The sequence below is a fragment of the Danio rerio genome, chromosome 11, assembly GCF_052040795.2.
Source record: "Danio rerio strain M-AB ecotype USA chromosome 11, GRCz13ab, whole genome shotgun sequence".
Taxonomy (NCBI): domain Eukaryota; kingdom Metazoa; phylum Chordata; class Actinopteri; order Cypriniformes; family Danionidae; genus Danio; species Danio rerio.
The window spans coordinates 6,897,325-6,917,406 of record NC_141031.1 but is presented as its reverse complement, the minus strand read 5'-3'; the positions used below and the strand labels follow the sequence as shown (position 1 = coordinate 6,917,406).

The following is a 20,082-nucleotide window of genomic DNA, read 5'->3' as shown; positions in this document are numbered from 1 at the left end:
TAGAGTTCTGACTGAGTCAGTTGGCATTTCTGTATGGTTTGCATGTTCTCCCTGTGTTCGCGTGGGTTTCCTTTAGGTGCTCCGGTCTCTCCTACAGTCCAAAGACATGCGCTGTAGGTGAATTTGATGAACTAAATTGGCCATAGTGTATTTGAATAAGTGTGAATGTGAGAGTGTGTGTTTCCCAGTAGCGGGTTGCAGCTGGGAAACATATGCTAGAATAGTTGATGGTTCATTCCGCTGTGGTGACCCCTGATAAATAAGGGACTAAGCTAAAAAAATGAGTGAATGATTATCAGAAATGGCTATGTCAGTTTTATGATAAAATAATCATATTGTTGTAGAGTAAATATACAGTAGCCTACTGTAAATGACAATTTATAAGGATAAATTATTAAAGAAGTGACACTTTTGGTCAAATTGGTTCCAAACTTGAGCCAGTGAAGTGTTTAAATCCTGCGGATGGAACAAAATTCAAATGGAGGGAGAATTAGCATAGCTGGTTAGCTAGCATACCCCAAAAAATAAAATATTTTGTTTTTTACTCACCTTCAGGTTATCCAAGATGTTGGAGACTTTTTTTTTCCTCAGTAGAAGATTAACAAATATTTTAAGCTGAATTTTTGGTCCGTGGTCATTCATAGGCTACAATAGGCATTCATTATAAGATAAAAATAAACACATACAAACCATCTCAAATCAATAGCCATAGCTCCTGGTCACACACTAAATTCTTGTGAAGTAAAACAATGGATCTGTGTATGAAATTAAACAACATATATTCAAACAAATCTTCATATAAAGCTTCCTTCATGTTTCACTGAAGAAAAAAAATGTCAGCAGCATTTTCAATAATGCACAGATAAACATTCATTTGATCTGATATGACTGGACAGAGTCGTGAGATGCATTATGTGAAAGCTTAAGAAGGTACACCCTAACTGATGATTATAACTGAAAATATGTCTGATATATTTTCATAAGATATTTTCTTAAAGACGAAAACACGTTTCCTCCTTTGGTAAATGTTGCTATGCTAGTTACTTGCAGAAGTCTTGTGACTTTAAAGAGCGAGTTCATAGAAAAATTTACCTATTTACACACCCTCAAGTGCTTGTAAAGCTTTACGAGTTTCATGTTTTCTATTGAATACAAAGGAAGATATATGGAAGACAGCTGTAACAACTGACATCCATAGTAAGGAAAAACAAATACTTTGGAAGTTAATGGTAAAATGTTTCTGGCTTTCCTCAAAATATCATCGTTTGTGTTCAACAGAGGAGAGAAAGTCAAACAGTTCTGGAAGAGAAGGGTGAGTAAATAATGACAGATTTTTCATTTTGGGGTAAACTATACCATTAAACGCGTATATATTATTTCTAGCGCCATCTAGTGTTAAAATACGTTCACTCAAATAACATTAAAGGGATAGTTAAATTTAAATTACATTGCATCATCATGCCAGCTAATTCTCATTAGATTATCAGTAGACTGTTTGGTTAGGTTTAGGGTTAGTGTAAGTTGACATGTACTTGCACAGTTTCTTATCAGTTAAATGTCTGTTGAAGAAGCAGTATCAACAGATATTAAACAGACAGTCTACTAATATTTAAATGGACTATCAAAATAAAGTGTTATCAAAAATTTTAACAGGAACTTGTAGCTTCATTGGCACTCTTCAGAAACCTATGGGTGACGTCACAGATACCACATCCTGATTTGGGCTGTCAAACTGACATCCTCAGAGTAGGACAGCCACTCCAAACGCAGAAGCAAATAATCAGATTTTAATGAAAAATTACTAAAAACACATTCATTTCAGTGGATTAACTTGCATGGAATAATTTTTCACCTGCTGAATAACAATGTGAGCTAGTAAAATAAACACTGTAAATGTTGATTTCACACACACACTTTAAATACAGAGCCACACACAAAAATATGTTTATTTCATGTAGATTTTATTGGCAATTCAGAACAATCTGGATTAAAAATTGTAAATTGCTTTATATATATATATATATATATATATATATATATATATATATATATATATATATATATATATATATATATATATGCATATATACACACACACACACACACACTGTAAAAGTCATCAGTCAACTTTATCAAATGAAACGAGTGTAGTTAACCCAAAATTTACTGAAAGATATTCTACTCATTTGAAAAGAGTTTTGAACTCAGTGTTGAAGGTAATGAGACCTCATTACTTCAGCTTACATTGAGTAAGTTCACGGTAATCATATAAATTAGTTTCTTAACTCAAATGGTTGGTAGCAATCGGTTTCCTTTAACGGTTTAAGTTGCCTTAACTTATTAGGTTTGACAGTACTTAGTTGGTTTGAGTTCTCTTAATTTTTTGGGTTTTACTGTGATCAAATTGTTTCATTTACTCAAATGGATTAAGTTCACAGCACTCATTAGGATAATTTTTTGTACTTTGAAATGGTTTAAGTTACATTAACATTTTGGGTTTTACAGTGTAGATATACAGTTGAAACCAGAAGTTTAAATTCACTGTATAAAAAGGCACATAACCATTAAAAAAGTCAGATGTTAATGTGACTAAAGTATTTCTATGTTTTAGTTAAGTTAGGATTATCAGATTTGTTTCTGTTATGCTTAATATCAGAATGAGAGATATTACTTAAGAAATTGTTATAACTTTTCTTGAAAGTCAAGTTTACATAACATTATTATGCCTATGAAAAAGCTAAGATGATGGTGTCAAGGTTTTGAAAGTTTCTGATTGGCTAATTGACAACATTTGAGTTACTTGGAGGCACAACTGTAGAACAGTATTTAAGGAAAACCTCAAACACACGGACTGGTCCACTTCACAGCATAGACGGCATCATAAAGAAAGAACATTATGTAGAAATACTGCAGCAACATCTCAAGACATCAGCCAGGAAATTAAAACTTGGCCACAAATGGGTCTTCCAAACAGACCATGAACCTAAGCATACTGCCAAATTAGTTCAAATGTGCTTTAAGGACAACAGAGTGAATGTTTTGGAGTGGCCATCACAAAGCCCTGATCTCAATCCTATAGAAAATTTGTGGGATTGAAGTTGAAAAAGGTTGTGCGAGCAAGACAGCCTACAAATCTGACTCAGTTTTGCCAATTCTGTCAGGAGGAATGGGACAAAATTCCTGCAAACTATTGTGAGAAGCTTGTGGAAGGACACCTAAAACATTTGACTAAAGTATAGTTTAAAAGCACAGCTAAAAAATACCAAGGAAATGTGTGTAAACTTTTGACTGTCTAAATTAATACAAAATTCTCCAAAAGTCAAAAAAGCCAAAAAATCTCTGATTCTGGCATTTAGCAACTGTAAATTGTCTAGGTAATCCTAACGGACCTAAAATAGTAAATGTTTAGTATGATTTACCATCAGACATTCAAAACAAATGGTTATGTTCCTTTTTTAGAGTCTATGTAAACTTCTGGTTTCAACTGTGTGTATATATATATATATAAATATATATATATATATATATATATATATATATATATATATATATATATATATATATATATATATATATATATATGACAGAGGAGAACATGAACAAACACTGTTATAAACAACCTTTCTCTGAAACATGTGACCTCAAGCTATAAACAAACAAAAATATTTTCAACAATGTAAGTAATACCAACATACAGAGGACGCATATAAACTTAGCACATCATTACAGAGAAGAGGACGCCATTCAGGTAATATAAATACAGAAAAGTTGGATTTAGACTCTGTAAATGTTTCACAGTCACTGCTGTAATGGCACTGGAACTAAAGGGATGTGCTTTAAGGCTGTTCGTTCTACACTGGCTTTTCCGATTTCTGAGAACCAAGGCTACTAGGTAAAGTGGCACTTTTAACATTTACTGTCAGTCTGGCTACAGCTTCACTCCCAGAGAAGACAAAACTGAATGACGATGGATTCTTGATCAATTAAAAGTGAAGTGTGCAATTTCTAGGCTGCTATAAATGGACTTATCAATGAAAATGAAATAAATGAAATAATCAAATATTTTCTGAAAAATATTAATAGTTTAATCTTCTATTTATAATTTAGACTACACATTATTTATAAATGTGATCATTTTAATTACATATCACAGATGCTCTTTTTAGAAATAGAAAATACAAAAGGCTTGCTCATGATCATATATTTAAAGTGAAGCAGATTTACACACTTCATGTTTAATATGTAATTTTAGAAACTCTCAGACTGAATATTTATTGTTTTATTTTATTTATTTTTAAAATGATGACAATATCAGATGAGTTAGTTAAAGTCCTTTATGCAAGACGGAAACATGTCTGGCTAAAGGCTCATTCACATAAAGACTGATAACTATAAAGACACGTGATAATAATAACTTTATCAGGGTCAATGCAAATGTAAGATAGCATTCTGTTTATTACAAAAATGTCCACATTTCTGTCGCATTAAAGATCTTATATGTTAAATGGATTCAGATTTGTCGGCAAAGAAAAAAAAAAAGGAAAGTATTTTAATCATTACTAAATGAAATGATCAGGATGATATATTTTCAATTAAAAAACTAAATATTTGGCTTATAGTTATCAGTGTTTACTGTGAATAGGTAAGAGCAAGGGTTGGTGCTGATCTAGTATCTAGTTCACCCAAAAATGAAAATTGTCACCCTCAAGGCATCATTGGTGTATTTTACTTTAATCTGTCAGACGAACACAGTCAGAGTAGTTTTACATTTTTATAATGGCTCTTCCATGCTGTATAAAGGTGTTGACCTTTTTTAAAATCATCTAAAAGTGTATAAATCCACATTTATTTAAAAATCTGAACAAAAAAAGAACATTTTTTTTTACAGTCTGCAGATTTCTCTATGTGTTTTGATCATTAGTCACATGAAAACACAGTATTAGGTGACTGAAACTAAAATTAGCTGATAATTCCAACCATGGTGAAGATTTTCCAGTTATAGTGTGGTCGTGTGACCCCGAGAACTGAAGTTTTTGCCTCAGGACATCAGCATGCCATTGAAAGGTACTCCTTTTTGATTAAACAATATAGATGTGTTTACACCACAAACGAAGAAGTAATTGAGGCAAATTTCGCACACTCGCAGCAAATGTGACGCGCATTCCATTGTTCACATCCCGGGACGGTAATCTGCCACTGTTTCTACGTTTGCATTAACTTGTGAGCAATGAACTTGCACGATTTATAATTTAAGGTAGAAATGTTTTTGATACACATGGATCCACTTCATTAGACAGGCATTAACCTCCCTGTCAACCATGCACTGTTATTTGATTTATGTGCTTTTGGAAGCTTCGAATAAAGAGCCACAACCCTACACCATTACACTCTGTAAAGCTGGGGTGTCCAAGTCCGTTCCTGCAGGACCACAGCACTTTGAAGTTTAGCTTTAACCCAAATTAAACACAATGGACACACTAGAGTTTAAACATGCAAAATACTGTTATATGTCGCTGCGAAAAGGGGTGGGATTAAACAAGATTTTAATTTTAAAATGCAAGCGATTGGTCCAAATTTTAAATTTCTGTACAGAGAGGTCGTGTTTTGATCTTCGATTGGTCTCAAGCAGTCACGTGATGCAATTTCCCCGGTCAGAGTTCATCAAAGGTTGGTTTCATCAAACTTGAACTTTGCAATGCAGCGAACTTCGAAACTTGTTGCATGAGCTAGCGTTTCCTGTCTGACGCATAAGGCAGGGAAAACTCAACGTATAAAAATACACATATGCATCTGAAAAGAGCTTAAAGTGCACAGAGCAGGTGCATTTAGGGTGTGCCAGAATACACTTTTTTATTTTAAGGACAGGAGAAACAGTAGGTGTACCAGGCGCATAGCCTAAAAAAGTCGAACTATTGTCCTAATGAGTTATGATTTAATACATTTGTTTAAATTATGAACCCAAATTACTGATTCCCAGCAGCTGCCTGTAATGCATGTTCTCGACAATTCATTGGCTCACCTCTGACTAAACATATGAGGCATGCCTTCACATTAGAATGAACGGAAGTTTGTGGGGTGAGAAGTTTAGTATGACTGTGGCTTAAGTGTGTCAATGCGGGGTTGGAACAAAAGTCTTCAGGGCTGCAGCCCTCCAGGAACTGAGTTTGATACCTTTTCTCTAAAGAATTCTGCGTGGCAAATACCAGTGTTGGGTCAAATATGGTCAAAACCAACCTTTGGGTTAAAAAATGTCATTTTAAATTAATTGAAATGAATAACGCATCATTGGATTTGTCCATATTTGACCATATTTACACAACAACGTTTTTTAGAGTGCACAGCATAGAGGAGACAATTAAAACTACTGAATTTGTTTGTTTGGAAGAAGAATGTCTTGTGTACACCAAGGATGACTTGAGGTTGAGTCAGTTTTGGGGTGATTTAGATTTTTGTGTGAACAATTTCTTTAAAAGCCACATATATATATATATATATAAATATAAATATATATATATATATATATATAAAACCAATGTCAGATCCACTTCTCCTTCAGTCAGAGGCAATCTCCAAATCTCTAACATGGGAACATCCGAATAAATCAGCATAAAACACTGACTCACTCATGAATGTCAATTTATGCGAGTTTAGATTCGAAAAAGGATTTGTCATCATTTGAGTTCATTCATTAAGCAGATAAAACATCAACCCTGTTTCTATTTCTATATTCTCTATGTCTATATAGTGCTAACTTTCCAAGAGGTATAAAGGTATTTCAGTACAAACACGTGTAAAGATATTCTCCATACGGTGATCTAACAAGCACAAGTTTTTGGCTTTTAAACTATTATGTTTTTCTTTTACCCAGTAGTTAATGAAAAAAAAGTGACTGCACTTGAGTCTTGCTACATTAAAATGAAATCAGTATTATCCTGAGATTGTTATCAATCACACTCTTACTGTTAACCCGTTAAGGCAAGACACCATAAGCTAAAGTATTTTTACTGCTTAATTTTGGAATATTTTGTTAACATGTTTTTTTCCAGACTAGTGTAAAATACACAAAATACACACTTAAATGCACATTATATTTGTGTTTGTAGATTTGAATTTCAAGAACCTCAATCCCACTTCAGTAGAAGGCCACTTGCAAACATTGAATTTCCAGTTCATTCCTATTGATTTTCAGAATCTTTGAACAAAAGGTTTGTTTCATTTGCCTGATAAACATACAGCTTGACGCAAAAAAAATGGTGTGCAAGCAATTTTGGTGGGACCTTAATTTCGACAAAAGTTTGTTTTCCATTTGCTTTTTGCCAAGATTTATTTTAGGAATGCACCGAAATGAAAATTCTGAGCCGAACCTGAAAATTCTGGATGCACTTGATCCAAAGCCAAATAATTATTTTATTTTAACTCATTAACTCACTTCATTCATTCATTCATTCATTCATTCATTCATTCATTCATTCATTCATTCATTCATTTATTTTTAGGGTGCTTTCACACCTACACTTTTGTTTCGAAACCTGTCTCGTTTGCCCAGTTAGTGCGGTTCGTTTGGCATATGTGAACATGGCTATCGCGCTCTGTTCCGCGCCAAAGTAATCGCTCCGAGATTGCTTGAATGAGGTGGTCTCGGCTCGATTGAAACGAACCCTGGAGCGGTTTGATTGCCGTAAGAAAGCGATCCGATCCGAGCGCGGTTATATCACAGTGTTTTATGGATATGTAATAGGCTTACGGCTATATGAAGAGAGAATTATGAGTATGGCGGGAAGTTTCGCGAGTCTCCGGATGCCCGCAAATGAGTAATGATTCACTTTTCTAGGGCCGGGTCGTGGGAGCAGCAGTCTCAGGAGAGAACCCCAGACTTCCCTCTCCAGACACTCCCCAGACACTCTCTAGCTCCTCCAGGGAATCCCGAGGCGTTCCCAGGCCAGCTGAGAGACATACAGTAGTCCCTCCAGCGTGTAGGGTCTTTCCCTAGGCCTCCTACCGGTGGGACAAGCCTGGAACACCTCCCAAGGTAGGCATCCAGGAGGCATCTGAAACAGATACCCGAGCCACCTCAGCTGACTTCTCTTGATGTGGAGGAGCAGTGGCTCTACTCCGAGCTCCTCCCGGGTGACAAAGCTCCTCCTCTTATTGCCACCCTGCGAAGGAAACCCATTTCGGCTGCTTGTATCTGAGATCTTGTCCTTTCAGTCATGGCACAAAGCTCATGACAGTAGATAAGAGTAGGAACGTAGATTCGGTAAATCAAGAGCTTTGCCTTTCGGCTTAGCTCCCTTTTTATCACAACGGACCCGCACATCGATCGCATTACTATTGCCACTGCACCGATCCGCCCGTCAAGTTCACGTTCCATCCTTTCCTCACTCATGAACTTAACCCCAACATACCTGAACTCCTACACCTGGGGTAAGGACTTTCCTCCAACCTGGAGATGGCAAACCACCTCTTTCCAGGGGAGCACCATGGCCTAGGACGTGCTAATTCTTAATCTAATCTGATTCTCTTATGTAACTCAATGATTGAATTCATACTGATTCTAAAAACACAAGCAGATAAAATATTATTTTATTGACAGAAAATCGAGAGTCGGAGAGGCATCATTTTACCAGCATTGCCATGACAGCACAGTTGCATTATTGCAAGCTATAGAAACAAGTCGACAGTGGTTCCTCGCTATAACGCGGTTCCCCTTTTGCGGCCTAGCAGGCCTTCCCTGCTAATTTACAGTACACTCTGCTGCTTGTGCGCTTTGGTCGAAGCAGCCACAAACTGCCTATGCATGGTGCAAGCCATTGAAATTAATTGATTGAAATGAATTTCATATTGCAGTGCTTTCCACATTCAGTGTGAAAGCCTCTCACTACAGTGACTACAGCTGGTTAAATGTTGAACAATACTGTTCTGTGTGGTGCACTACAGAGTTTTTTTTTTTATTGGCTCATATTTTCAGCTATTTTTTTTCAGACGAAAAAAGAAAATGACATTTTCTGTCGTTACTTTTCGGTGGCCGAAAATTCGGTGCATTCCTATTTCTTACTGCCTCAAACGATTTGTTTGAGACTAGAACGACACTCTACACTGAAAAAAAATATTTAAAGATTATTCCGTGGATTTACAAATATTTTTAGGTTAAGTTTTCGTAAACAATTAATTTGGGTTGAATTTAAACAAACAAATTAAGCTGAACATTACTAAATTTAATTTGTTTAAATTTAAAACATACTTTATGAATTGTTTGTGAAAATTTTTAGTGTAGTTTCTAAGATTTTTATGAATCTGACGTAAAAATAGAGCCAAGAACGGAGATCCAGGCTATTTATATTAAATGACATATTTTGTTATTTTCAATGCAATCTTGAAATATTCAGTGGTGGTAATCAGTGTTTGACAAGTTTTGGTAATAAAATGTTTTCTAGCTAAATAAATAAGCATTCCTCAATAAGTCTTTCTTAATTTTCAAACTGAAGTACATAAGGAAACCAAGTGAAGTAAAACTAAAAAGTAGTACTTAATACTTTTAAAATAAGGTGTCTATAGTTTCGCTTAACAGTTTTTGTTTGTTTACTTATGACAATTAACAGCATTTACCTATGGATTGAAAAAAATCCAACAAAAGTAATCCAACAAAATTAATTTTCTATGACATTCTACAAAAGTCTTGTTGTCAATCCCAGTTAAGGAGCAACAAATAATAACTTGACTTCTAGTTGATCATTTGGAAAAGTGGCAGATTTTTCAGATGAATCATCTGTTGAACTGCATCCCAATCATCACACATACTGCAGAAGACCTATTGGACCCAGCATGGACCAAAGATTCTCCTAGAAATCAGTCAAGTTTGGTGAAGGGAAACTCATGGTTTGGTGTTACATTCAGCATGGAGGCATGCGAGAGATTTGAAGATTTAGATCTGAAGTTTTAAAACTGTCTATTTCCTGGTAACATTGAAGCGCTGCTGAACGCGGATGACTCGACTCATCTAGACGGCTGCTTCGCGCTCCGGTCTCCGTGTATCTGTGTTTGGTTTGCACTCAGTTTACCGCTCTTCACCCAGTGCAAACACAGATACACTGAGACTGAAGCACGAAGCAGCTGTGAAGATCAGTCGAGTCATCAAGCAGATTGCTCGTCTGTCTCTGTTTGTGCTTGGTAAACAGCGGAGGGTGAACTGATGACCTTCTTGGCCAATCACAAGCCTTTTTGTTGAGCGCGTGAACAAAATGGCAAATCAGCGCTGTTTAAGAAAGCCATCAACAGTGCCTTAAATGTTAGCGGGAAATTAATGTTTTATCTTTTAATTCAGTATCGTGACTAGTCTAATATAGTCAAAGAATCAGTTTAATAACTCAAGTTTGATAAATGGGATGGCAACATCTACAGTCTGAGGTATCAAGACATTTGTGCAGCCCATTACATTACAGACCACAGGAGAGGGCAAATTCTTCAGCAGGATAGCGCTCCTCATACTTCAGCCTCCACATCAAAGTTCCTGAAAGCAAAGAAGGTCAAGGTGCTTCGAGATTGGCCAGCCCAGTCACCAGACATGAACATTATTAAGCATGTCTAGGGTAATATGGAGGAGTAGGCATAGAAGATTAATCCAAAGAATCTTGATGAGCTCTGGGAGTCCTGCAAGAACGCTTTCTTTGCCATTCCAGATGACTTTATTAATAAGTGATTTGAGTCATTGCAGAGATGTATGGATGAAGTCCTCCAAGCTCATGGGAGGTCATGCACAATATTAATTATTTTTCCACTGCAGCATGACTTTATATTCTATACTGTATAATATTTCTATTAAGTGACAAGACTTTTGTCTCAGCAAAGTCAGACCTTACTTTCCTAATTAAATAATTAAAAATCAAGGCATGATCATATTATATTTTGGTAAAATAAGCGTAATCTAGAGGCCTTTGCCTTTCATATAAGCCACTTCTGATACCAAATGATCAACTAGAAGTCAAGTTATTATTTGCTGTTCCTAAAACTTGGATAGGCGACAAGACTTTTTTCAGGTAGTGTATATAACTCTTAATAGTTGACAAAAAGGAATTTTAAATGTCCTGATTTTGTAATTGCAAATTATTTCATATTACCATAGATAATGCCTCTTTTGTATATTTACACATAACATTTTCATACATGTTTATACAAAACACAACTGGACAAGTACAGTGTTAACTATTAGTTACTTTCTTACCGTATTCACCTGTGGTGTCTTGCCTTAAATATTCCCACAACTGTCCCGTTTCACTCATCAAAGAGATTTTTCAGTGGCAATAAAGCAAAAGCATTAAGTTATCAGCTATTAAAAAAGATTCAACATAATAAATATTCTAGCGTCTAATGACAACATTTATGAGCAAATCTGCTTTCTTCTGCAATTGGCATGGACAGTCACTCAAGGGAAGACTCGCGTTTCTCCATGCGACCACAAAAACATTCATCTACGATTTCAGCACCCAGTCCTTTTGCAAAATATCTGGGACACAAATACATTTTTAAAACACAGGCTTATTTGGTCGTATAAACCTTGGGTCCTATGATTCGCACTTTATTATACCATTATTCTACCTGACTGCAGATTAATCATGAGTGCTGCTACTACTGGTTTCCAACTGCAGGGCGGACACACTGGTCAGTTCCTGATCCAGTTCTCTTTCGCTGCTGTCTAAAATGGTAGTGATTCCAAGAGGGGACGTTTGTGGATGCTCAGGATCAGTCATAGTCCTCGATCTTTCTATATCTGTGTGCTCTTCTTCAGTCTCTAACTCTCCATCCTCTTCCTCCAGAGTAAGCTCAAACTGGAACTTTTCTCCAGCTGAGCCTGTGACCCCTGTGGGCCGTGAGTCCTGCTCTTCAGGGGTTGGCGAGGGGCTGCGTGGGATCATACTCTGATACCATTCTCGATTGTCCTCTAATGTATCTAGAATGTCCTGAGCATCTGGATGGACCAGATCAGCCCATGTTTCCCATAAAGGGTGGATAATGTAATCAATGAATCCCACCTTAAGAAACAACAATTAAAGACAGTTATCATTATGATCGAATAGGACTGTTGCTTATAACTAAAATGTAAAGGCAGCTCTATCGTTAGGAAGAGAGATTAAAGGGTTAGTTCACCCGAATATGAAAAATCTGCCATTTACTCACCTTTTACTTGTTTCAATCTTTTTTTGGGGTTCTTATTTATGTTGAACACTAAGAAAGATATTTTGAAAAGCTGGAAACCTGTAACCATTGACTTGTTTTTCCTACTATGGAAGTCAATGGTTACTGTTTTTTTTTTGCCAGAGAATACTATTTTGTGTTAAACAGAGGAAAGAAACTCATAAAGGTTTAAAAACACTTGAGGGAGAATAAATAGTGAGTAAAAATTCCTTTTTGGGTGAACTATTCCTTTAAGTTTGATATTATGATTTAAAATCAACCCGGGCTCATTGTGGAAACGTAGTCCCGCGGACGTTTCTGGAGACCGCGGAATACGTCCCGGCGGGTACGTACGGCTGCAGTTTTTGTTTTCGCGAATCCGCGAGAGGCCGCTGTGTGCGCTTTTTCGCACCTCAGACTCCTCGCGAGTGCGGTTCGCGCCCGCGCTGTTCTCGCGGGAACCCACCGGAGGCCGCTGTCCGACTGACCGGATGATTGACTGCGCTCCTTCCCTGAACCCAGCCAATTTTACCGATCGACCCGCCCGCCCGCTCACCCGCTCGCTTCCCTTAACCCTAGCAACAGTTTACAAAAGCTGTCCAAAAAAACAAAAGCCCCGATTTTTTTTTTCTACCGCGTTTTCGGGTTTCACAGCGGTCTCATCCTGTCACGAAACTCTTTAACTTAATTTTTGGGATTCTGTTTTCGTCTTACCTAATTGCTGGAATCTCTCTTCCCCGTACTTGAAACCGGTCGCCGTGGTTGACTCCTCTCCGCATCTTGAGCCTGCCGACGTTACACGGTGAGCTGAGTGAACAAACGGGTTTCAGCAGGGAATCCCTTCACAAGGAGGTAAGGTAAGCGCGAAAGTGAACAGCGTCACACCGCCCCGCAGCGTTCGATTGAAAAAAATAAACGGGACGATGTTTTCAGAATGAGCTTGGGTTGTTTAAAATCTTTTATTTTTGGCTTTACATTGTCATTTGCAAATGATTAGTAGCTGAAAGTTGCTAAAGTTATGTATTAATACATTTCATTTGCATATATTATATTATTTAACAGGACGAAGCAGTGGCGCAGTAGGTAGTGCTGTCGCCTCACAGCAAGAAGGTCACTGGTTCAAGCCTCGGCTCAGTTGGCATTTCTGTGAATTTGCATGTTCTCCCTGCATTCGCGTGGGTCTCCTCCGGGTGCTCTGGTTTCCCCCACAGTCCAAAGACATGCGGTACAGGTGAATTGGGTAGGCTAAATTGTCCGTAGTGTATGATTGTGTGTGTGTGTGTGAATATGTGTGTGTGGATGTTTCCCAGAGATGGGTTGCGGCTGGAAGGGCATCCGCTGTGTAAAAATTAGCTGGATAAGTTGGCGGTTCATTCCGCTGTGGCGATCCTGGATTAATAAAGGGACTAAGCTGACAAGAAAATGAATGAATGAATACTATTTAACAAAACATTATAGAATTAAATGATTAATTTAGAGAATGCTAAAATCATTATATTGGCTTAATTTCTTGGCACACTTTGGGCTCTATTTTGACAACCCAGGTGCAAAGTCTAAAGTGCAGGGCGCAAAAGGATAAAGGGTGTGTCAGAATCCACTTTTGCTATTTTAAGGACGGAAAAATCAGCTTTGGTCACACTTTACAATAAGGTCCATTAGTTAATGTTAATTAATGCTTTTACTAAGATGAACAAACAATGAACAATACATTTACTACTGTATTTGTTCACGTTAGTTAACGTTAGTCAATGAAAATACAGTAGTTCATTGTTAGTTCATGTTAACTCATGTTGCATTAACTAATGTTAAGAAGCATGGGCTTAAATGTTAATAATGCATTAGTAAATGTTCAATTATGATTAATGGGAAATACCCATACAATCGGACATTCATACAAACACTCGTACCTTATCAATTATTCATTCGATTATTCAATTCACCTATAGCGCATGTCTTTGGACTGTGGGGGAAACCGGAGCACCCGGAGGAAACCCACATAATAACTCCACACAGAAATGCCAACTGGCCCAGCCGAGACTCAAACCAGCGACCATCTTCCTGTTAGGCGATAGTGCTAACCACTGAGCCACTGTACCACCATAATACAATTAAAAAATATCTATACAAAATAGAAAAATGTTTGTATAGTTCAGTTTTTTATGTATGTGTTTATATCACATATACTAAATATAATCCACACACATATCTTATGTCAAACAAACTTTCATTTTAGATGTTATTAATCGTAATTAATCTTTTCCCAGCACTAATATTGACAATATTTTACACTATTCATGTGTTTATTAGTTTTTTTAAATGCATATTCTTTGTTATAATTAAAATTGAAAACTAGCTTTTAATTGGATCGCAGTTGATATAATGATTTATGTCCATAAAATGTAGTCAAATTCTTGTATGCAGAGCACAGCATCTTCTCCAGACCCTATTGTGTAAATAAAAAGATGGATATTTTTGATAAGAGCATACCTGAGTGTTTTCCATTGAAGCTGTGTGTTTGTCACACATAGGACTGACGTCTATGCCCTTGTCCCGCTCGCGGTCCCCCTGACTAAAGAACTCCACCATGATGCGATCTGTCCACTTTCTGTAGAGCTCCAGGGGTTTTGTGGGGTTGCTGAGGTCGGCGCAGTGCACCATGTTCTGTAGAACCTTCAAAAGGAAAGAAAGATTCATTTAAATATTCACAGTTGAGCTCAGAATTTTTCAAGCCTGGGTTATACTTTTGCGTCGAGTGATCGGCGTGACCCACGGTGCATGCAACGCCTGTTGCCGTGCATTTATACTTCTGTGCGCTGTTTGTATTCCTCTGTAATAACATTTCAGAAACGCTAGCGTTAGTGTTTATGTTTCTTCGCTGGTGTTTAGTTTTTTCTGAATGCTTCCTTAATGTACAATTTGCTCAAACTCGCTCATTTTGGCTGGAATTGGCGAACGTGCAACAACATTAATCATAAGGTAAGGTAATCATAATCTCCTTCACAGGACTCGACACTTGTAAACACTAGATGCATTGGGCTTGCGCGGCTCTCACCTCCAGCCACACTCGTCAGCGATATCGTTGCGACATGTAGTTAAATTTTTTAAAAGGTGAGCGTCAGTGTCGCCGACGGCCACGCCATAAGCTATGCGTCCACGCGTATGCTCTGACGTAGACGTCACATTTGCCGCACGCACTGAGTTCTATAACAGAAAGCTAATTGGCTATTGCATGCTGGTCTCATTTGTAGTTGTAATACCACGAATTACAATAGGACTAGTGAAATAAAGAACTACAACACGAAAACCAAGCAACGACATAAAAGGATTTAAATGTGCATTAGATGTAGTTACATGGACAGTGGAAAAATAAGACCTGAGCAAATATATTTAAGATCTAGAACAGCAGAATTTAAGACTTTTTAAGACTAAACAGAATTTAAGACTTTTTAAGGCCTAAAATTTCAATTTTTAAATTTTAGACTTTTTAAGACCTCGCTGAAACCCTGTAGGTAGGCCGCCTGCTCCCGTTCAAATTACATCAGAGTTCTCGACCGCTACTGCGTTTTATTCGGAAATTTATCGCTGCGCTGCAAGAAAACTGGTCGGGTCCCGTGGCACAGCCACAGGGAATGCAGACCTCTACTGCAGCGTCTTTCTATGCAGCTGCTTTTACTGTCATCTCAAATAACGAACCCGCAAAAAATGTGTGAACGTTTCACATTACTTACACATGCTTATTCCTAATATATATTTGTTAAACATCATTTAGAAAATATATGAAAAAGAAAAAATCAAAGGAGGGCGAATAATTCTGGCTTGAACTGTAGCTATTTATACTCCCAATACTGCTGTTGTATTTTTGTGTTTGGTACAATGTGGCCTGTAGTACCTGTATTCGGTCTGAGTAGTTGTCCAGTAGTAAGACTCCTTGACTGGTCACTTTTTTAGTTTCCACCATTGTCTTCAGGTCTGCCAGGAAATTCATGTGTTTGGACATGTCAGTCGCTAAAACCTGGAAACATGATTTTTTTCCTACTTTATTATAGAGAGCAGTCTTTTATAAAACATAAAAAAATCTTAGTGTTCTAAAACATTTTACATGTACTGTATTTCACATATTTGACATTTAATTTTTAACAAAAGTTATTATTACAAATGCATTAATCAAGATTTATATACATATATATATAAATATATATATATATATATATATATATATATATATATATATATATATATATATATATATGTATATGTATATGTGTATATATATATATATATATATATATATATATATATATATATATATATATATATATATATATATACAACAGTTCTGTCTGGTTCTCGAATCTGATTGGCTGATAGCAGTGTGATATTCTGCAATAACAGCACTCGTACAGCCTCTTCACCTTTGTGTATTACTCCGCCCATATAGAGTGACAGCAGATCAATAAACTCAATACAGTTTGACAAATATTTCAGCTATCAAATAACATCATGTACTTTTGAGGCTTTTTTATGTAAAACTTATGAGAATGTGTTTTTTTAGATTGCAATTATGCAGTTTATTTATAAGGATAGAGCCTATTTCTCGATATTTATTATTTCTGAGAGACATCACATCTAGCTAAAGACGGTTGACATTGTCTATCCACAAGATGGCGTATATATATATATATATGTGTGTGTGTGTGTGTGTGTGTATATCTTTGACCCATAAAAATACCCAATATACAATAAAATGTATAAAAGGATCAGTTATTTAGTACTTGTCTCAAAGTTACAAATATGCCAAAGGTTTACCATATCTATAGTCATTTGTCGCAGGGACTGCCGCTGTTTCTTGCTCAGATTGCAGAAGATATCACAGTTCTCCTCCTGCAGAAGCTTGAAGCCCACCGCCAAATGATGATTCTCCAATACTGAAGCATCATTATACATGAGAGCCAGTTCAGAGTCTGAAAAACACCAAGCAACATCTACTTTTCTGACTGGCTTTTGGAAGTCTGCAATTCTGATGATCATCCCATTCTAATCCAAATCTCACATTACCTTACTTTCAAAACATAAAACTGACAAAAACAATCTGAATCGCCGTGATCTATAATAAAAAAACAGGTAGCTGTTGTGTCCCTCCAGAATTTTGTGATTCTATGATCGATGAATTTAACGCAAAATCAAGCAATTAATTCAGAATTTTGTTTTTAAACAGGCCCTATTATGCCCCTTTGGGCGAGATGTAAAATAAGTCTCTGATGTCCCTAGAGCAGGGGGTTCAAACTCGAGGCCCGATAGTACGATAGTTTAATTTGAAACCTTAATTGACCTTAATTTCAAAGTTTAATGTTAGTGCGGCCCGCGAGTTTGATATGTGTAACACTTTAAAGTTTTGTGTTTGAAGCTAAACGAACCCACCAATCACGGTGGGCTGGGGGCTTGACGCTGACAGAGTAACATTTCCCAATGAGTGAAAGTTACAGCAGTGTTGCCATGGAATGTTTTCTTCTGTGCCTGCTGGCTGCCTCGTTTCTATTGGGCACAAGCGGACATTTGTCCCAGCGCACTTCATTCACAACATTTAAAAAAAAGTTGCTGCCCAGTGGGACACTATAAATATATAAATGTGTATATAAATCAGTGCTTAATTTGAGCAGGATCTTGCCAGATCCTGTTCCAGGAAATGTCAGATATTTGTTTTTTACTTTCCGGTATTTATTTTAATTGATTCGGCATTAACTTGTGATTGTAGTCATGTGCTAGTTAAAGCAAAATTCACGTTTAACTACAGGTCCTGAACAATATTTTCAACCAATCATCTTTCTTGCGTTTACAATCATTCTCATTGGTTGGTGGTTATTGTTTTGCGCGCAGTGAGCACAAAATAAATTAAAGTGATGCGTACGAGGCAGGATAAAAGAAAAGTAAGAAACTCAATGCAGCCTAATGTAGTCGTCTGCAGTCACACATCGACACCTGTATATTGGCAATAAGAGTCCCCGGTAATGCGGACCAATTATGCCCCATTCACACAGGGCGTCAGCGTCAACGCTTCCCATTCACTTTGAATGGGTGTCGTCAGGCGTTGCCGAACTGCATTGTGGATCCGTCGGCGCCACTTCAGAGGCATTGCTCACTGCAGAAGTTGGGACTAGCTCAACTTTTCAAGAGCCGACAGAAGCGTCAGCCAATCAGATCGCTGTATGCAAATACACCAGCTAGACAGTGGCCTATTGCTGACAGAATTTCATTGGCCAACGCTGCTATGACAAACGCTGCAGCCGCAACTTCAGACACGCCTTCAGTCAAGCGTTGACGCTGAAGCCCCGTTTGAATGGGGCGCTATAGAGTCGCACCGTTATTTGTGGGTCATTTGCATTGCACTACTTGCATTTTTATTTGCGTCTTTGCATCGCCTCACACAATAAACATTACATATATTTCTACATGATGTAAAAGTAGTTAAAACAAAATGACAACAACACAGTGTTGCTTCTTTTCCTGTAACAACAGCATGACGGATAACAATAAATTCATTCATTCATTTTCTTGTCGGCTTAGTCCCTTGCGAATGCCCTTCCAGCCGCAACCTATCTCTGGGAAACATCCACACACACATTCACACACACATTATGGACAATTCAGCTTAGCCAATTCACCTGTACTGCATGTCTTTAGACTGTGGGGGAAACCGGAGCACCCGGAGGAAACCCACGCGAAGGCAGGGAGAACATGCAAACTCCACACAGAAACGCCAACTGAGCCGAGGTTCGAACCAGCGATCCAGCGACCTACTTGCTGTGAGGCGACAGCACTACCTACTGTGCCACTGCCTCGCCTAACAATAAATTATTATTTTTTATTTATATTTATACATTTTTATTTATTTATTTATACAGGGACAATGTACAATGTACATGACATGTTGTGCCAGAGTTAGCTATAAAGCTAATTTACATCTGTAGTCCCTGGGCAGGAAGTAATAAATTTAACAGTAATAACCAATACAATACACACTTACAATACAATAAATACAATACATCATTGTCAATGAAATGAAATCAAATCAGTGGCTGCATACTTGATTTTGTTCGAGCCAAATTTTAAGAACAGTTTTAAAATGATTAAAAGTGCTGCTCTCTTTGATATACACTGGTATTTTATTCCATTATTAATTAATATTATTATTATTAATAGTATTATTATTATTATTACTATTTATTACTGATTGATTTATTTTCTTATTACTTTTTAATTTGTTTATTTTTTTTTACTTATTTTGTGTTTTAAAAAATCCAATCTTCTCAAATCTCTGTTTTTATTTTTATATTTTAACACAAAATAAGATGAAAAAATGAACTAATAATAATTAATAATATAATTAATTTCTTTTGGAAAACCTGCAGCCCAGCCTCACCCTGACTCTGCCTCCAGCAACCCCCAGGTAAATTGAGTTTGAGACCCCTGCCCTAGAGCGTCTATGTGAATTTTTGGCTCAAAATACCCTACAAAGTTGAAATAGAGAAAAAAAAAAGTGTTTTTAAATGATAATGTATTAGTGTGGACACGGCCTTAGAAGATATAAAAAGAAAAGAATATCTCCCTAAAGCTCCCCAACTTTCGATGTCTGACATAGACCCTTTACAATTCCATCATAGGAATCATGGATAATATAAAAAAAGTCATACTTGTGTTAATGAGGAACTGGTTGGTCACTCCTGGATGATCGACATCATGTATAGCGCTAGCAAACAGAGCGGCCATGATCTCCAGGTCTGTGAACACATCCTAAAGATAAAAAAACAAATATAACATGGTGTTAGCAAAGGTATATTTAGCAGTTATTTCTGAAACACTTTATTTTGATGGTCCATTTGAGTATTAGCAGACTATCTGCTTAATATCTGTTGATAC

The 20,082-nt window shown here is 36.9% G+C and overlaps 2 protein-coding genes across 10 annotated transcripts in view; both read right to left on the bottom strand.

Moving 5' to 3' along the window:
- The window catches only part of ranbp3a (RAN binding protein 3a), a 1,280,039-nt gene that overhangs the window by 378,234 nt on the left and 881,723 nt on the right, over window positions 1-20,082 (bottom strand). The window lies entirely within an intron of this gene.
- The window catches only part of pde4cb (phosphodiesterase 4C, cAMP-specific b), a 162,140-nt gene continuing 149,875 nt past the window's right edge, over window positions 7,818-20,082 (bottom strand). For all 8 annotated transcript variants that reach the window (XM_087273147.1, XM_087273146.1, XM_087273148.1 and 5 more), the window contains 5 exons: window positions 19,857-19,956; window positions 16,975-17,129; window positions 16,058-16,180; window positions 14,656-14,838; window positions 7,818-12,026 (listed from right to left, as the gene is read on the bottom strand). In XM_087273147.1, the coding sequence (XP_087129273.1) occupies window positions 11,604-12,026; window positions 14,656-14,838; window positions 16,058-16,180; window positions 16,975-17,129; window positions 19,857-19,956 (984 nt within the window). In that variant the 3' untranslated portion in view covers window positions 7,818-11,603. The remainder of the gene's footprint in view (window positions 12,027-14,655; window positions 14,839-16,057; window positions 16,181-16,974; window positions 17,130-19,856; window positions 19,957-20,082) is intronic.